Source organism: Hippichthys cyanospilos, chromosome 13 (assembly GCF_059441005.1).
Source record: "Hippichthys cyanospilos isolate Australia breed blue-spotted pipefish chromosome 13, RoL_Hcya_1.0, whole genome shotgun sequence".
Classification (NCBI taxonomy): Eukaryota; Metazoa; Chordata; class Actinopteri; order Syngnathiformes; family Syngnathidae; genus Hippichthys; species Hippichthys cyanospilos.
The window spans coordinates 12620485-12639318 of NC_142381.1; the positions used below are offsets into that span (position 1 = coordinate 12620485).

General features: G+C 37.4%; 1 protein-coding gene and 1 long non-coding RNA gene across 7 annotated transcripts in view; one reads left to right on the forward strand and one right to left on the reverse strand.

The window, feature by feature from the left end:
- Nucleotides 1-18834, forward strand: part of diaph2 (diaphanous-related formin 2) — a 363565-nt gene that overhangs the window by 220441 nt on the left and 124290 nt on the right. For all 6 annotated transcript variants that reach the window (XM_088432132.1, XM_088432131.1, XM_088432136.1 and 3 more), the window contains 3 exons: nt 1523-1624; nt 3819-4058; nt 7819-7948. In XM_088432132.1, the coding sequence (XP_088288258.1) occupies nt 1523-1624; nt 3819-4058; nt 7819-7948 (472 nt within the window). The remainder of the gene's footprint in view (nt 1-1522; nt 1625-3818; nt 4059-7818; nt 7949-18834) is intronic.
- Nucleotides 11654-18834, reverse strand: part of LOC148413887 (uncharacterized) — a 42733-nt gene continuing 35552 nt past the window's right edge. Inside the window, exon 4 of the long non-coding RNA XR_015867679.1 lies at nt 11654-11773. This is a non-coding gene — a long non-coding RNA (uncharacterized LOC148413887). The remainder of the gene's footprint in view (nt 11774-18834) is intronic.

Consider the following 18834-nt stretch of genomic DNA (forward strand, 5'->3'; position numbering starts at 1 on the left):
CACTAAGTGTGCAGTCTGTTATCATTTAATTACTTTGTAATTTTCAATTAATCGCAAATCAATTTCACACAAATATTATTTTTCCTCTGAATGGGAATTTGATCTGCTTCTAGTGATATTATCACAAGTCTCATTATCAAGGCTCTAATTGGAGCGTCAGCAGAATCATTTGTAATGATGACTCCTTTCCAGTGACGAGAACAAAATCTTGTTTCAATGCTTTTTTTTTTTTTTTTTTTTTTTTTTAATGCTCTTCACTCTCCCAATAGAAGAACAGGCCCAAAAAATTGTGTTTTTCAGTATCATATGACCTTACTCACACACATTGGTAGATTTAATGTTCAATGTAGTTATACAGTACATACTTGTATGTTTATACACTTAAGCTTGAAAAGCATGACCCAATGGTTAATGATCACCACGCTAAAAGCATTTGATGACAATAGATGACACACTCCATCTTTTTTTTTGTTTTAACCCAAATAGTCCAACTAGCTCCTTGAGGTGTTTTTTTTTTTTTTTTTAATACGGTAACTTGATTTGGAATGTAAGTTTGGTATCCGAAGACGGTCCAGATTGTTCTTCTAATTGCCACTGTTCATTCACCATTATTTGACTGATAAGCAATGCAAACTTGCAAGAAAAAAAGTTTAGTTTTTATCATATTGTGCTGGAACAGCATGGCGTCCGTACCCAGAATATGTCCATATGAACCCCCTACTGTCAAAAATAGTTCATTGATTTTAGATCTGTGCTCTAGCTGGGCCATTCCAAAACCATCAAGGGAGTGTTTGATTTTCCATTTTGTCATCAAATAAAAAAAGTTTTTTCAAACATCTACAATATATTTTTTTCTGCATTGATGAGACATTTATTCATGTATTTGTTTATTCATCCATCCATCCACTTTCCTAGCTGCTTATCCTCACTTGGGTGTGCTGGAGTCTACACTAGCTTTTTTCAGGCAGTAAGCGGGGTACACCCCAAACTGGTTGCCAACCAATAACAGGGCACACTAAGACGAACAACAAATCCCTGGCACAAACCCACCTAAGGGCAATTTTGAGCGTCAATATGCCAACATGCATATTTCTTGGGAGTGTAGGAGAAAGCCGGACTACCCGGAGAAACCCCATGCGGGCATGAGGAGAACAGGGAAAACCCATAAAGCAAGGCTGGAGCAGGAATCGAACCTGCAACTCGGAGGCAGATGTGCTAAGCACTGTGTTTACTCATTTATTTGTTTTAGTACCCATAAAGTGAACTTAAGCCGTCTTTTATTCATTCACAGTCATAGGTAGTTATTTATTTTACATCAAGTTCAGCCAGGTCACAAATCACTGATTGTTTATGACAACATCACAAGGCTGTAAATTGAAACAGTTTAGTGAAGCTTGTAAGTTCATTTAAAGCATGACAAGACATATCCTTGACTTACAGATGAGACGAGGCAAAATTGAGATTCGCATTAAGAAACACTTTACGTTCACTCTATGTAAGCGTGTGCGTTTTTTGTGTGCAGAACCTGATCAAAAACCTGCCGGAGCAGAACGAGCTGTCAGCGTTAGCGGAACTAAAGAATGAATATGAAGAGCTAGTGGAGTCGGAGCAGTTTGGAATTGTGGTGAGTCGCTCAAAAGAAACATGGCAATCCATTATTGTACAGTGGACCCCGGCCATACGAAATTAATCCGTTCCGGAGTTGGGATCGTAAGGCGAAATCGTCATGTGGCGGCCTAAACATCTTGGGCTAAACAATTAACTGAATTTGAATTAAGCACTAAAATGCAAAATAAATACAGTACCATGTTGGAAGCACCCACTCAAGATCAAATCGGCATCTTAGTGACACCGCCCAATAGCAGACCAGCGTCTTAGTGATGCTGTGATGCTGACCAATAGCAGACTAGCATCTTAGGGATGCTGTGTTGGCAAGCAATAGCAGACCAGCATCTTAGTGACACCGTGACACTGACCAATAGTAGACCAGCATTTTAGTGACTTATGTAGTAGTGACTTATGAGCATGATGCCACATGCGCACGCAGACTGACCGCAAAGTTTGAATTTTGTAATTGTTGTCGATGCCATAAAGCAGGAAAAATGCCATAAAAAGGGGATGAAGAAACGTAGTATTCCACTTTCTTACGTGAAAAAACGTAAGCCAGGGACGTCGTATCCCGGGGGTCCGGTGCACAATGTTAAAAACTGGCATGTGTTTGCACACTTGATTTTATGTTCTCCAGTTCAGGCAACTTTATTGCCTAACTTTCTAAAATGATTGAGTCACATTAAGTACTTTCATAAAGACGTTTGGCCACAGGGGTGTATGCAAGTTGCTCTCCAGTCTCCTTAATTTTCTCCTCCTAACTCAATGAAAGTTGTTGGCCTCTGTCTTTTAGCAAAGTGTAATGAAGCGGTGGGGGTGGCAGCCTTCCCAAATGATCTTGCCCGTCTGGTGATCATATACCTCGGAGCTGATGAAGAAGCTTCTCACTTCACAGCGATTTAGTTCTCAGGGGAAATAAGAGACGTTAAAGCTTATTGTATAGGAATCAGTTAAAGTGATGGAGGCGTGTGTCTGTGTGTTTGACAAACATCTCATCTAGACTCAGCCTTGGCTCTAATGAAACAGTGTTTCTTAGATGGAGAAAGTTGCTTCCAACTTGTGCATTTTTTTTTGTTTTAGTAATTGATAAAGTCAGAAATTAGTGGAGCGCTTTTTTGGATGCAATTTATTTTAAAGATAAAGTAGGAGTGCCCAAGTCCTGGAATGACTCAATCCAGCCTGTTTTTGAGGTTTCTTATCAACCAACACACCTGAAAACAGGCTGGATTCTATGATTTCACACTTAAAGGTCAAGGAGTAAAGAATGAACCTTTTTTTTTTTAAAATCGAGATCTCTAGAATACATTTACTAAGCATATTGTAACTGCCATTGTTAAAGATTAGATTGTAGTTATACAACAGTTTAATCACTTATTACAATTCGGAATTAGTCCTCTGCAATTTGCAGTAGTTCTGCACAATTAATCGAATTTTAATCGCAATTACAATATTGGCAGTCACGATTATCTAAGCTGATCCTCGGCGATATTAATATTTAAAAAGTCAAGCACTTTTTGGATTACATTTGTCATCCTATCACCAGAGGTGTTTCCGACTTGTTTTCATGACAAAAGCATTTACTTTTCTCACCCGATTCCTAATATGTACAGTGCTAGCTGTCATTTGAAACCAGTTTTGAAAAATCCCATTGGCGAAAAATTGGAATAAATCATTTTGAAATGACTAAAAATGACATTGTTACTGCTGATTGATTTGCTTAAGAGTAAATAATGTAATTGGTTCTAAGAAGGCTTCATTTTTTCCATCTGTTTGCACTGTGTTCCTCTGTCTGTCACATTTTTGCCATGTCTTGGGGGGTAAATTTGCATTAATTATTATTTACTTTATGTATTTACTTCAGTTTATATTATTATTTGTAAGTATCAAGCCTTGAAGCCTTTTTTAAATAATGGTTGATTAAGAAAGGGGCAATAAGCAGACATGTTGATGAATAACATGATGAATCATGGTGATTAATAATGATGATTTTAATATTGACCATGTGAATATGGCTTTCACAGTTTTAGCATCTGTTGATGAAAGTGGGAGGCTGTAGACTCCTGTGGATCAAAATACCCTACTGCTTGAATTTAAAAAAAAAAAAAAAAAAATGTGGCTTGCACTTGATTGTTCCATGTAGCACCAAAAATATTTTGCTAAGAGGCTAATATTTGCTGCTCCAAATATTGACGTTGGGCGTGCGTTCTCAGATGAGTTCGGTCAAGCTCCTGCGGCCGCGTCTCAACGGCATCCTTTTCAAGCTGACGTTCGAGGAGCAGGTGAACAATATCCGACCCGACATCATGAATGTGACATTCGCCTGCGAGGAGGTGAAGAAGAGCGAGGGCTTCAGGAAGCTGCTGGAGTTGGTGCTGCTGGTCGGCAACTACATGAACGCTGGCTCCAGGAATGCTCAAACATTCGGTTTCAACGTCAGCTTCCTTTGCAAGGTAAGATAAATTTGGTACCTTATATAAGGTCAAATCACAAAATCATACTTGCTAACTAACTATAAGGTCACATAATTTTTTGTTTATCTTAATATTTAACTTAAAACTGAGGAAAATTTTGTTGAATATCCAAATAGAGTAGAGCAGCCCTGTTAGGTTGTTCTCCCATGTGGTGAAAAAAAAAATAGGAATAAAGTTGCCAAGTTACAACTGTATGTGACTGAAAAAAACAAAATAAATGTGATTTGAACCATTGTCTTATAAGTGGATAGTAGTAAGTAAGTAAGTAGGTGTATCAAATGCTGCTCCTTGGATTTTGACAAGCAAATCAGAGACTTTTTTTTTATTACCTAGCCTTTTTAATACCTTGCTTTAGTTTTCAATTGTGAAATTAACTGTAAAATATTTTCCTTTTTTCCGTCATTTATTTCAAAATAACGTGCAATTAACTAAAGAAAAAAAATGTTTAACATAGTACATAATGGTTTTCCAAATGACTGCATGGGATTGTTAGCAAAGTGCAACTTGGAAAATCTACAAAGGTAAGAAAAAAAGGTGAATTTCCACATTGAGAAAGCAGTGTGGGCGTCCCCTGAATCAGTGTAGAGCCTGGTAAAAGCCTCAGGGGGCTGATTGGCCAATTATTGATGAACAAGAAAAAGGAAAAAAAAAGTCTTCTTTCTCACTTGAGTCAATCAGATGAATTGACCCCTGGGTGGCAGTTCTGGGTTACCTAATGGGCTCATCGGGGAGGAGGAGGATGATGATGGGAATGAGCTACGCCTGTGCATGCAAACACACACACACACACACACACACACATGCACACTTCTCACAAGGACGCACACATTTCTCAGGAGCGTGCCTGATCACGTAGAACATTTTAAACGCCCACTCGCGCCTCATCATTTGAGACATTTGAGACATTTGTGCAATGAAATGTAGGCGTGATATTACTACATTACAGTGTTTAAAAGATGAGTGAATTATTATTATTATTAATGTAACATTGTTAAACAATGCCAGTTTTCCATGCTTAAAAAAGACATCTATTCACCATCTAAATAAGCGTGCTAATGATTAACAGAGCAGAGGCTGCGTGCAGCACTAATGCAACATATTGGCGGAATGGATGAAAACATCTGCTCGATTACTCAAAAACATCCCTGGCGTACTGAGGGAATAACAAGCAACATTAAATAACAATTTGCCAGCGCTGCTTAATAATTAAAGACGTGGAACAGATTTGTGTTCAATTCAAGTTTGAAGCAGAAGAGACTTGAAGCCCACCCTTAATGTCCGTCCTGTTATCAAATGATGGCTTTTCTGTGCTATGAGGCAAGGCCACACTGAAAAGTAGAAACACGCTGATGGAAAAAAAGAAATAGAATGGGAATATTACATATTAAATGGCATAATTTAGCGAAGAAAAAAAATATAATAAATATATAGTATTTCAAATTCGCAATCACAGAAAATAAGTGTAATTTTTACAATTTTTACAACGCTGATATGCCAACAAATTTGAAACCATTTTGATTATAATGGAAAAATGGTGCACTTTATGCACTTTACCGACGCAATCTGTTCTCTATAGCAGTGCTTCTCAATCTTTTTTTCAGTTATGTACCCCCGGTGAAATATCTTTTCAGCCTAGTACCCTTCAATCAGTGCAAAGCTATCAGTGTCTGATTTATTAAACTTTAGACCCTTTCAAACATCATTTGTATTGGTCCACAGAAAAATAATCAATCTAAAGTGTCATCTTTTATATCATAGAAGAAATGTGTTATCAAAAAGGAAAATAAATAAATAAAAAGAACATATACAACGTATCAAATCTGTTCTCAAAAAGAAACAATTATAAATAAACATTTGTCCACAGACAAATTAAGGGTTACAGAAGAGATCTGCTCACAAATATATATCATGAGCATAATTATTAAATATTTGCGCTCATCTGCGCTCATTTCCAAAGTCAAATGATCTCCTCGATTGAAGTCATCACCAATTTTTCCCTTGTTATAATTTGTAGAAGATACAATTCCTAATTTGAAGGCGCTAGATCCGAAATTCGAAAACAAATGACAAACTTTTCAAGTATTTTCTTTCTGCCAAATGTTTTTCCCCTGATCAAGAATGTCCGCATTCATTTGATATCCAAGGTTAGTTGCTGATGGTTGTGCCACACACTCGAGATGCTCAACATTTGAATGCGTTTCATTAACGGAGGGATTTTCGATAACACTTACTGCAAGTTTCACAATGCAATCTTTGGATTCCAAAGCAACACTGCATCATTTTTCCATCCCCTAAAATTGAGCAGATTTTTTTAAAACTTGGAATCCGACAAACTATCCAGGTGCGTCGTTATCAAGGCTACGCAGTGAAAAAATGTCACGGAGAAAAGAAGCATTTTAGAGAAGCTGAAATAAAGTATAGATTAAACACTTAATGTCCTTGAATGAAATGCACAAACCCGAGTATATCATTCTCCACTATCACTAGGTCTTTTTCCTCCATTATCCACACTGTTGACTCCATGTGTGTGTATTATTGTGATCTTGTCAGGTTAAACTCTAATCTTCATTAAGGATAAAAGCATATCATTAAGTGGCGCTCCTGTTTTGGTTAGCAATTGCCTTCCGGTGGGCTGTTTACCATGGCTAGAACTTTATTCCTCAGAGGGCCATTTGTTTTGTGTCCTCCGCAGGAATAAATACATATCAGGATATCGCCTTTAATGTGGCTTCTGGTAAATCCAATGACAATATTCTTTACATTGAGTACATGAAGATGACTTGACTATAATAAATGAGGTCGTTCGGATTGACCACGGCAGCTTTGAGTCTGACAATAAAGACATTAATATCCAAAAGCCGTGAAATGAGCAGATGATTGATGTGATGAAAATGCGTGTGTTTCCATGCCGGCGTTTGAGGGTGTTTCGCTGATAACATGTAATTGGCTCAATTTCGTAGGTGTGTGGGTTGTTGTTACAGTTGATGTTGTTGTGTGCCGTGCACATGGCCAGGTGCGCATGTGTGGGCAAATCCAACTCTGGCTGTCGGCGGCTTGGATACTTTCAGGACGAATACAAAGTGCTGTGTGGTGCTAATTAGCTTCCCCCAGCATGCGATTGGAGCAGCTTGGCAATCACGGCGGGGGATGATTATGGCATAACTTTGCTGTGCAAGGATGTGCAGACTCTGTTGTCTGTGTGTGAAGACAGATCCCACTGATACAATGGTGTAGCCAGCACAAGTAGCCTACAATAAAAATGATGCAGAAGTTTCCTATTTTCCATGAATCTGCATATTTACCTCGCCGCGTTCAAGAGTGCTATTGGTTTTTGAAACTCAGTCATCTAGGTTTCTTGTGCCGTTAGTACTGTAATTGCATTTGATAGATTCAAATAGTGTTATAATACCTTTCTTGGATTCTTGGTTTGAATTATTCTCATGCAACATGCAACAGTTTAAAAGGGTGATCAAAGTGTATATATATATATATATATATATATATATATATATATATATATATATATATATATATATATATATATATGTATGTATATACTGTATGTATCATGTCTCCAGCTTTTGCATTTTGAAACTAAAACTATCCTATTCTATCCCAAATGTGTGTGTTGAAACCTTCTCAGCTGCTTAAATATCTGCATGCAGTTGTGGGTTGAATGGGTGTAAACATTGGCAGTAATATATTTTCATTTTAATTTTTTATTGTATTTTTCTTGCAGCTCCGAGACACCAAATCGATCAGTAACAATACGACACTGCTTCATTTTTTGGCGGAGAAATGTGATGAGACATTTCCAGAAATTTTGAGGTTTCCTGACGAACTGGATCATGTGGAGAGTGCCAGCAAAGGTATGTTACAATTCTGTTTGTGGGGAGACTTTTTTTTTTCCCCCAAAGACATTTTTGGTGTAAAATAATATTGGAATTATTCTACTGTAACACGATTTTGTGTCAAGCAAAATATGTATAGTTCTCTAACCCTGTGCAGGGTTAGGCTTTTGACCATTTTTGGGTCATTATCTTCCACATCGTTCTTGCGGGGTCGATACACTCCTGATAGTGTGATAACTAATAAGTGGTTGTGATGATTAAACTTGACCTCAACCTCTGGTTAAAATTTCAACTTCCTAGTGTCTTTTTTGTCCCAATGTTTTCCGTTTGATGTGTTGCTATAAAAATCAAAGGAAGGAGGGTTAAATAGGTTTAAAACTTTATTCAAACGGTTTAGCTTTAGGAGGTGCTGCTGTTTTGGTTAACAAATGGGTTTGGACGTACATGTTTTAATCTCCATTCATGTACAATAATCTAGGAACTATCTGTTTTTGTTTTTGTCAAGGAAATAATGATGTTTCCTTAAATGCTTGCAGGCATTACTTCTCAATTCGGGCCAGCTTGATCAGAGTCATTTTTCAGGGAACGGAGTTGTTTGTTTACAACAATAGTCGTTCAGGCTTTGGGCAAATATGTGCATTCTCATTAAATAATTCAAACATCATAATTACTCATTTCATCTTCTTCAACTGATTACATAATTGACTCAGGCAGCCTGCAAGTGTGTCAGAGAGTTGGATTGTCCACATGTATTTATGTGTATAGTCAACTTTTTCTCCTAACTAATCAGCTTTGTAAACCGTATTGAAGTAAATTAGTCAATTAGAAGACGGTTGAAATACGTGACCCACGCCAAAGCCATTTAGCGACTATTCAAGGACGACAGATGCAACTTACTTCAGCAGCTCCGCGGCATAAGAATAAAAACGTGATTACATTCAAATTGATTGAAATTGAGAATTTTTAATCTATAGATGATATTTTGGCTTTTCAATCTTGTCTCAGTGGAGAATACAAGGCTCCTTCTAAGATTTTGATTTCTACTCTCTTCTTGTGTCATTAGCATATTCATATGTACAGTAATCAATGGTAAGAATGCACCTGTCTTTTTTTGTTTTTTTTTTTTGGGGGAGAGTTTTGATTTTTATGCTTTGATACACATCGTACTTCATATATTTTATATATCATATATCATATCATATATCATATATATATATTATCATATATTAAGTTTTTATATTATATATTTTATCCACACATTAATCCTTTGTAAAACCATTCAAAAGATACAAAAGGGGTGGTGTCCTAACTTTTTCCTTTGAGGGCCACAAACAGAAAATTAAAAGGATGCTAGGGAAACTTTTTTTTTTTTTTTGCATATATTTGATTTGATTTTTCACAATCCAACTGTCATCACTTAAGCAACTGCATATTTTTCAGATATTGCAATTGCCTTTCCTTTTCTTTTAAACTCCCACCTTAACAGCTTTTTATAAGTCTTCCATTCTTTTTATGAGTCTCTATATTTGGAACCAAAACAAATGCAATATGTTGTACGATTACATTTTTAAAGTGAAGGAAACCATCTTTGCTCAAAAAAGAAACATCTTAGTCCTCATTGTGTTATGAAGAGAAATGATGTTCCCAGTTTAGTTGTACATTTTAACTGTAATGTTTGCATATTTGGAAAAGCCCAACAACACATTTCATAGAAGCAAATCCAATTTCATGCCAAGGAACACTTAAAAATAATGGTTCCGGTCCATAGTTTGGACACTGTGATGCACACCATATTTTCACAGTTAGCTGATTAATTAGTAGTGGATCTTATGAAAGTAGAAATTGTATTTATTTCCTTGTGATATTAAAAATGTTTTTTGTAAAATTGGAGTTTAAACAGAATAAGAACTTCTCCAGGTAGCCCAAATATTGACAATGACAAAATTGCGAAGAGATCATTGTCCTTAATTGTAGTCTGTCCACATAATATAGATCATTTATGACATCCATTTACCACATGCTGTACCACTCAAGACTTGATATTCAACTGATATACAACTGGGCTATTTAAGCTAACAACAGAGTCCATATGATCTTTTCAAATTCATGAATAAAGCCCCTTAAGAGAGATTATTGTGTCTTAATATGTGATTGATAACCGTAATCAATAATTCATTTGAGGGAGGGACATTATCAACGGAGAAATGAAATACTTCTCATGATTACAATGTATAAATGGACTTTCTCCTCTCTATAAAATATGGGGAATAGACGACGGGGACATATTGCGTCCTTAGCATTTCATTGACTCCCTCCCATCCTCGTCACTAGTTACTGAGACCGTAATCTTGTGACGTTAACCATTGGAGTCAATATTTTCATACGGTGACCCAATCTTTATACCAGTGGGCCAATCTCACAAAGTGTCATTGGCCAATTTGCCTCGTTGATGTCACTCCAGGGATGAATATACGGAGCCCCACAATGCAAAACCTGCGCCGAGTACCACTGTGACACTCCGTCTTCACAATGCGGGAAAAAAGAAAATATGACACAAATGTTCTCATAAATCTATTTAGTATAAGACATAGCCAAGGGCAAAGTACTTTGGTGCCTCGGAGAGAAAGAAAATGGAGAATGGGAAGGTGGGGGTGGCTTTGAGGATATTAATACTGCTGTGAATATATCTATTATCCACATTCATTTCAAAGCACTGCAGCATAATAAAGCAGCACCCGTTTTCCATTTAAACTCATCGATGTACTTGGCTCTGTATTACTTCGACAAAATGCCTTTCTGGATGAGCAGGAAAGCAGAAGAGATCATTTGTCTTTCTGTTTCAATGGACTTGCGAGGGATCCTTGGGTTGAGACGATTTCCTCTTGTGCTGAAGCAGAAAGACTGTCGAACAGAAGGCAGCTCGCAGAAGGCTTAATTTGGGCTAAAATATCACTGCTAGCGCACGTTCTTAAACTTTTTCATTGAGGAAAAAAAAGTCAAAAGTACCCTAAAATTAGCATGCTACACTACTATCAAATGTTTAATGGATTCACATTTGAGCTTGATCAGGACTGAGCGATATGCCCCTCAAAAAAATCTCAATGTTCACCAGTCATTCTGAATGATTGCAATCTTGATCAATTTTAATTGAGGTAAGAAAACCAACAAACACTTACCGAAGGGTTTTGTTTAATAAAAAAAATATATCATCTGGAAAATATTCAGACAATGATAATGTGTAATGTTATAAATACATTTTCACATAAACTTGACTTTCATAGTTGGCGGATAGCTTGCTTAAATGCTTGGAATTCAACTGCAAAAAGTAGACTTTATATATATTTGACAATTCTTAAAATTTAAAAAGATGCATTAATCAAAATAATTAAATTTATTGTCCAATCCTGGGCTTGGTTGACTTACCGTACTTAGTAAAGTGTGTGCGTGGTAATGTTCAAGAACACACATTCATACAGTAGAAAAAAAAATACCTGTATAACAAGATAAAACAAATTTCATACGGCTTTATATTTTGATTTGTAATTTTAATCTCTGCAATCTGCTTTTCACCTATATCAAAGCTATTGAAAGAATCATGACAATTGAAATCTGTTACAGTGAATCATAGTGGGATTACTCTCATTCCAACACTATTTAAACCAAAAATGAAAAAATCTGTGAGTATGACTATGGAAATAAAGTACATCTTCATATACTTCCCCAGTATGTCTGTCACTTGTTCTTCAAGTCCACATACCCATTAGTCATCGAAGCCTCACAGCCATGGCTGGAAATGGAAACAATTTCCTCACCGGCTGTCTAAGGGATACTCGTCCCTGGACCCTGGAAGTAGTAATAGAGAAGGATCGGGGAGGTCAGCAGTGGAAAAGGACAGTCTGTCATGAGGAATATTAGGAAACTGACCTGTCTAGCTTCTACCAGCTCTGGATGAGTGATGACTTCCAGAATGTTCTTTCTGTCTTTTTTTTTTTTACCTCGCTTCATGGTGGATCGGTAATATGTGGTGGAACGTGAAAACAAAAGTTTTTTTTTTTCTTTTTCGTTACACACTCTCAGTATTTCATGTGGACTAGAATTGAGTATTTTTAATTAGAGTAAACAGAACGCTGGGGTAATAATTGTATTTTCTAGGCAGACCACATAGAGTCCTGGAATCCATTTGCATCTTTAAATGTTTTTTTTGTTGTTTTTTTTGCATCCACCCTCTAATGAACCTAACACGGGAATGAAAAGTCTCGATGAATTCCCAACATGACCTCCGCCAGTGGGAATCAGCGGTACCTAATCAACGTCTAGCGCACCGAGCCCGCAGGTCTATCGCCGAGGCTCCGGCGTCACCCTGTTGAGCCGCGACTTGTACACCGCGCTCGCACCTATTTAATCAAATCTGCTGTTGCCAACCACAGTCCAACCCTGCCCTACATTGGGAACATGCTCACGGAAGATAAGTGGTGGCTCACTCCCCTCCCTCCTGGACATGTACAACACCTGCCTAGCCTGAAAAGCAACCTGCTGCAGAGTGATCCCTCTTCCCATTCCTCAAATAGCACCCTCGGTCCCCCGCCATATGGGAGGAGATAGCCCAATCTGATCAACTGGAGCAGGAGAGAGATTCATCAAAAAGGCTGTTGGGAGACCCTGCTCCTTGAAACTTAGAAAAGGACTCTCCCACAAACTATCAGTACGATATAGCCAACAACTTTGAAACACTTGCCCACAGTTGACCGTCGTTTAGAATAATATCTAAGCGTAGCTCAGAACGACTAATTGCATTTGCGATATACTGTGTTTTTCAGACAGTAAGACATGACTTTTTTCTCATGATTTGAGCCCTCCTGCTCACAATCCAGTGGGGCTTATCTGAAGTATTTTTCTTTCTTGTTGATTATTTGCAGGTTATTTCATTTATTTATTTGTTGATTGAATTGCTAGCAACCAGGAGACAATCCCCCAGTAAAGCAAATGTTCAAAGTGTCAATTTATGGTTCTATGAAATAGAACTGGAAAGATGTGAATCAAAAGCTGTGCTCAAAAAGAATTTTTAAAATGTTGGATTAAAAATATAAAATTAAAAATAAAAAATGAGGTCTTGTATAAATTTGTTTTAAACATGGATGGCATAGGATGTTGCTGTAAGCAGGCAATTAAAAATAATAATAAATATAATTGAAAATCAGAAAACTTTCATATACCGTCTTTCTGCATAAATATCTGATCTTAAAACATATGGCTTTAGTCTGGTGTGCATCCGCGATGTCAAAAATGAATAAATAAATATTTTATTTTATTTATTTGTTTATTTATGTATTGCTCAACTGGTATGTTTTATATTCCCAAACACATGGTACTGTACTGTAATTACAAAGTGTAAAAATGTGATTTCGTCATTGCAAAGGCTGATGTTGTTAATTTATTAAGTGTGAATCTGAGACATTGGTGAAAAAAACTTTTGGAAAAGACAACAAAATCCCAAATCATATTGCAATTGGCAATTTATAAAAAATGCAATTAGATTATCTTTATAATACAGGGGCCATCCACACTACATCTAATCATTGCAGTGTCATCAGCAAAGCTCATGACGTTTGTTAGCGGATATTCCCAATGTTGTTAATACATGTGCTAAATATCAGTCCCTGAGGGACATCATTGTTGAATGGCATTTTGGAGGACTATCTGTGTTTATTAAGGAGAAATGCTAAAATGCCTTATTATGGGAAAGAGCAAGTGATAATTTTGACCTACAGTTTGGCCTTTGGCCTTAAGAATCTAATGTGAATGTCTTGTGTTTCCTTCCAGTGCCAAAGTGTATGTCTTTGCACATCGCTTGTTTTATTAAATTATAACTAATATTTTTAATTTTCACAACATGTTCAACACATTCAGGCAAAAAAGATAATAGCATAGAGCTTTAGATCCCCGATGTTTAAACACAGTACACATTACATGCTATGACAGTTTGCTGGCTGCTATGAATACATTTCAAGAGAAATGTGTTACAGCTCATCTGTCAAGAGATTCTGGTAAGAACAGAGATAATTATAAGGATTGTTGTACAAATGTGCAGGAAATTGAGTTTTCTTCGGGGAGATCCTTACATCCTCAAGATAAGGCTCTGTTGATAATATGTAGCACAGATTTGTAATATTGACTGACTCCTATCTAGTTTTGTCTTGTTTGTTTTTTATTTGATGCTTTTGTGATGGCTCAGGTCAGATAGAATGTGAATACTCAGTGCTCATTGTACGTACCTATGAAAACTGTTGGGTCCCCAGGACTCAACAAAAAACTATGGGTCCCGACAAAAATGTTTAGAGCCCCAAAAAAGTCCACTATTTATTGCGATTTCGTGTTTAGTTTAAACATGTGTGTTTGTCTGAGTGTGCATTCCTGTATTTTACTTGTCACTGATACAAAAAAAAAATATTCTACTTGGTTTTGGGCCTAAAAATAGCACTTTTTTAGAAGGCATTTTAGAAGGGGGGGTTAAAAAACAGAGCAGCATATGTAAACAAAGTTGTATTTTTTCTTTATTGCCTTTCTTAAACATGGCGGACGAAGTGTTTATAAATTATCAAGTTTTGTTGAATAAAAAAGTAATGATTAATATTTTCATGTCTAAAAACAATGCATCCAAGGAACACACATTGATTTGAAAGTATGTGTCCCCTGTCAAAAAATATGCATCTGGGATAATAATTATGATTATATTAGTTACCTTTACATTTTCTTGTTTTTTTTTTTTTTTTTTTAGTCTGGATGCACAGATAAGCATTTAACTTGCCGAGTTAGCTTGTGAAGGCAGCACCCTATTGATTGCTTGCTGAAGTCTAAAGTGTTGCATCATAATTGTTTTTGGTGTTTACAAAAACATAGCGACACAGCAACTGACCCAAAATAATGTTACGCCTTTTCACCAAATGTTCTTCAGTTAGCAGTTAGATTTTTTTATCGATGGGCTGCTAAGTTCAACCAACTTAAACCTCTTCTTGCCATGGTAACAAAAGCTTTTTTGCCATTGGCCCAACGGTATATGGTGTGGGAGACGTGATACGTGACCCCCCTGCTTTAAATAAGGCCGTAAAATGTGTGTGTGTAAACTGTTATACAAGCAGTCCTTCGGTTACAAACGAGTTCTGAATTCAGAATTAGCCCTTTAATACCCCTAAATATCCTCTAAATGTATAAAATAACTATCCAAATGCATGTGGGTGACTCGCATTTCTCCTACTTTTTGATGATATTCAACTTTGTTTAGATCGTAATGGCTGGACCAGCATCCCTAAAAGATTGTGCTTTCATTTCCGGGGCTTTTGATGTGGAAAAGGAGGGTAAAAATGGTGAGAATACTGAGAAAATTAAGGCGCACCGACAGACACTATACTGTTGTAGACAAAAGTCAAAAGAGGAGTCAAAAAAGCGGACAAGACTCAGGCGTCATAGTGTCAAAACAACATAGGTGGAGTACCATGTACTCCGAGGATTGTCTGTGATGATATATTGTAATTATTTATTTATTCATTTTTAGTAAACATGCATCACAATCAGGTGTTCATTTTCACTTTAAAATTCAAACTAATTGCATGAATAACAAAAAATACTAATAATGTAATGTAACGTTTTCATATAATCTCATTGTGCAGTTTTTTGTCTTGTGCCATTCATAGTTTTCTGTAGTTCTCATCTCACAAGTTCCATGCCAAACATGGTATTTCTCCATAAGGGGAACTGATCATTAGTGGTAAAGTGTCTCTGTTCTTAACTCCATTCCTCTACTCACTCATCGCTTCTATTGACCACACTTTGAGGGAAAACGTGTCTACGTCTTAACTGCTGTCATAAACCGGGCGGCTGTCGCCGACCCCTGCGTATCAATGCTGGTGGGAATTGATTTTGGTTTCTAAATTGGGTCATTTTTTATCATGGGTTGTCATCAATATATAATTTAAAGTCATGGCCTGGCTCCAGCGCCTCATCTGGCTTTTTACCACCCCCCCTGGGAGTTGGCTGCTGGTTCGCTTTGGAGGCAATGCATGCCACTACGTCAACCACCGCTGATGATTTATAGGCACTCGCTTGCTGTATTGCAACATTTACCACAATTGTCACGTATTTTGAGGCCCCACTAAGACCACATTTATTTGTGACCAGGCTTGACCAAACCATGTCATGCAATGTTGGCATTTGTTTTTTCTTTGCATAAGCTTAAAAGTGGCCAAAAGTGAATTGATAGAAAAATGAGTGTTTCTTCCATCTATCTACAGTATTTTCTATAGCCGCTTAACCTGATTAGGGTTGCAGGTCTGCTTGTGCCTATCCCAGCTGTCTATGGGCAGTAGGCGGGGCTCCAATGAACTGGTTGTCAGCCAATTGCAGGGCACACAAAGACAAACAAGTATTCATGTACCCAATCGTGCCTAAGGACAATGTATTATGTCCAATACACCTGCCATACATGTTTTTGAAATGTGTGTGGCGAGAACCCACCCAGGCCCAGGGAGAACATGCAAACTCCACACAGGAAGGCGGGATTGAGGTGGATTTGAATTTGGGTCCCTGAACTGTGAGGCGGACAAAAGCCCACACATTCTTTTACAGTTAACAGTGACACCGCGGTGTCTTGGCAAAGCTATTTTTTGTCGGCATCGCCTAGCAGCTGAGACCGTCTCCTTCACAGAAAGATCTGTTTTTATCCCGGCAACTGAAGCAGAGGTGAGGAGGGGTAGAATTGATTGTTGCAGGCACCCATGAGATAAAGCCCCTGACGCTGTCTGTTGTGTTCATCATCAGGTGGCCTTTTCTGTGTGTGCAATTCCGCCATGTTGATGTGTTAAGTCATAATAGTGAGAGCGACCATTCTCAGGCCGCCTTGCCAATACAATTGCAGGCAGCGGGTATTATGGTTCGTGTCAAGCCCATTATTGTTTGCAGCCTTTGCTGTACACTTGGAGGGCCTTCAGCCTTCACTTTTAATGAGTTCTGTTCAATGTGTTGACCTTATTTGTTACACCTAACCTTCCGCTGTGTAATTAGTCATCACAGGCAATGTTGATATTAGTGAAACCCTTTATCATTGTAGCTATATTGCTTATATGCAATTTCTTCAATACATTTGAATCAAAGTCATCAAAATTAGTCAGTCAAAAGCAGAAAATTACAAATATCGCACGACTAAAATATATTTATTGTACAGACTATAGTAGTTTTACTACCGGCAGTTGGAATTCCATATCCCTGTAGCCAGCAGAAATTACCCTGCAGGAAAAATGTCTCCACATCTACTTAAATCATTTCTGATAATAATTCCGCCTCAAGATATATTTTGCCAGCATATTACTGGTACTTTGAAGGTAAAGATTTGATTTTCTTTTATTTTTTTTTGGGGGGGTGCGACCTACATTGGGAGAATAATACTGTGGAGTGATGGCAGAGCCAACCAAGCCTTGAGCTGTTGAATCTTACAATAGGCTATTTGGCTGCAAGCTAAAGACACCCCCCAAAATGGTGCCTAAATGGAAGCAAAGGATAAGGCTCCTTTGGGCTATTTGATTACAGTACAAACACCTTCAGTTTGTCCTGTTTGTCTTTTGCTGTTCTCATTCTCAAATATCGTGTCCGTTTTATTTGCTTCAATTTTCAAAAGACATGATGGACGAACCCCGCCTATTCATTTCTGTGCTCAGGAATTTGATTTCGGTCTATGTCTTTTGACTCATTTAGTTAGCCTACTAAATCTTAATGTACTCATTAGGACATCCTGACCTTTGCAGCGATGTCTCATGTGTGGGTGGGATGCACTTAACTTTGTTGACCTGCTGTCACAAAATGGACACAACAGTGTACACAAATGAATAAGCTGGATTTCAAGTGGATAGCAGAAACAAATAAGGGAAATTAATCAAGAGTTTAAATTTATGACTTTATTAAATTTATTTTTGCATGAGTATAGGTTTATATCATCTGATAGTGCTTCTTTTGTCTCATCATTGCTTGATTGGTCTCTTATTATTAATACACAAAAAATGTTAAGTCCTTATGTCTTTGTCTGAACAGTTTTTATGTCCACTGAAGTCTGCTTGCTAAATGATGACAAATACGCTTGCTGTGAGAATTGATCTGACCTTTTATCGCTGTGAAAGGATATGAATCTCCCCACATCTATGTTATTCATTCTATTTTATGGGTTTACAATAGGTCCAAAATTAGGCACTTACATGTAGGTCGAGGCATAAGGAGAAGCAGAAGTAGAACAGGTACCGACTCTCAGCTCAACAAATGTGTTATTTATTTTTAGAACAAGACGTTTAGTCTTTGAAAAGTGACAGGACTGCACAACATGTTATACGGTGTCTGTTTTGCCTCAAAAGCAATCCATTGCCAAGCAGATTTACACAATAAGTCCATTTGTAACTCTTTCAGTGCCCAGTGTTATCCGTAAAGGCCTTGAGTGCAAGCTCATTTTGAGGCTTTTTCACTCATATTTCAAAATTGATGTCTATGTAAGCATGGATGGTACCATGATAACAATGGTTACTTGAATCAGGTGTACCGGATGAGGGTCACATGGAAAAATGGCTGGATCGAGGCTCTCGAGGACTGGACTTGGGCACCTTTGATCTACATTAAGCTTTGGCACCATGTGCTAAGGTGATTCAGAGTTTTAGTGAAAAAGAGTGAAAAAGCTGTTAAGCGTAACGATGATCAGTCTTAATTCAATGTCACAAACCATTCCACTTTCACCGTTTCACTTTCATCCGCCCAGTCACAAAAAAAAAAAAAATAAATGTATAAATAAAAAAAGCTAGCATAGATTGCTGGTATTTGAAGGTTAAATGTGATTACGGTATATTTACACTCATGGTGGCGGGGTCTCTTCAGCTGTA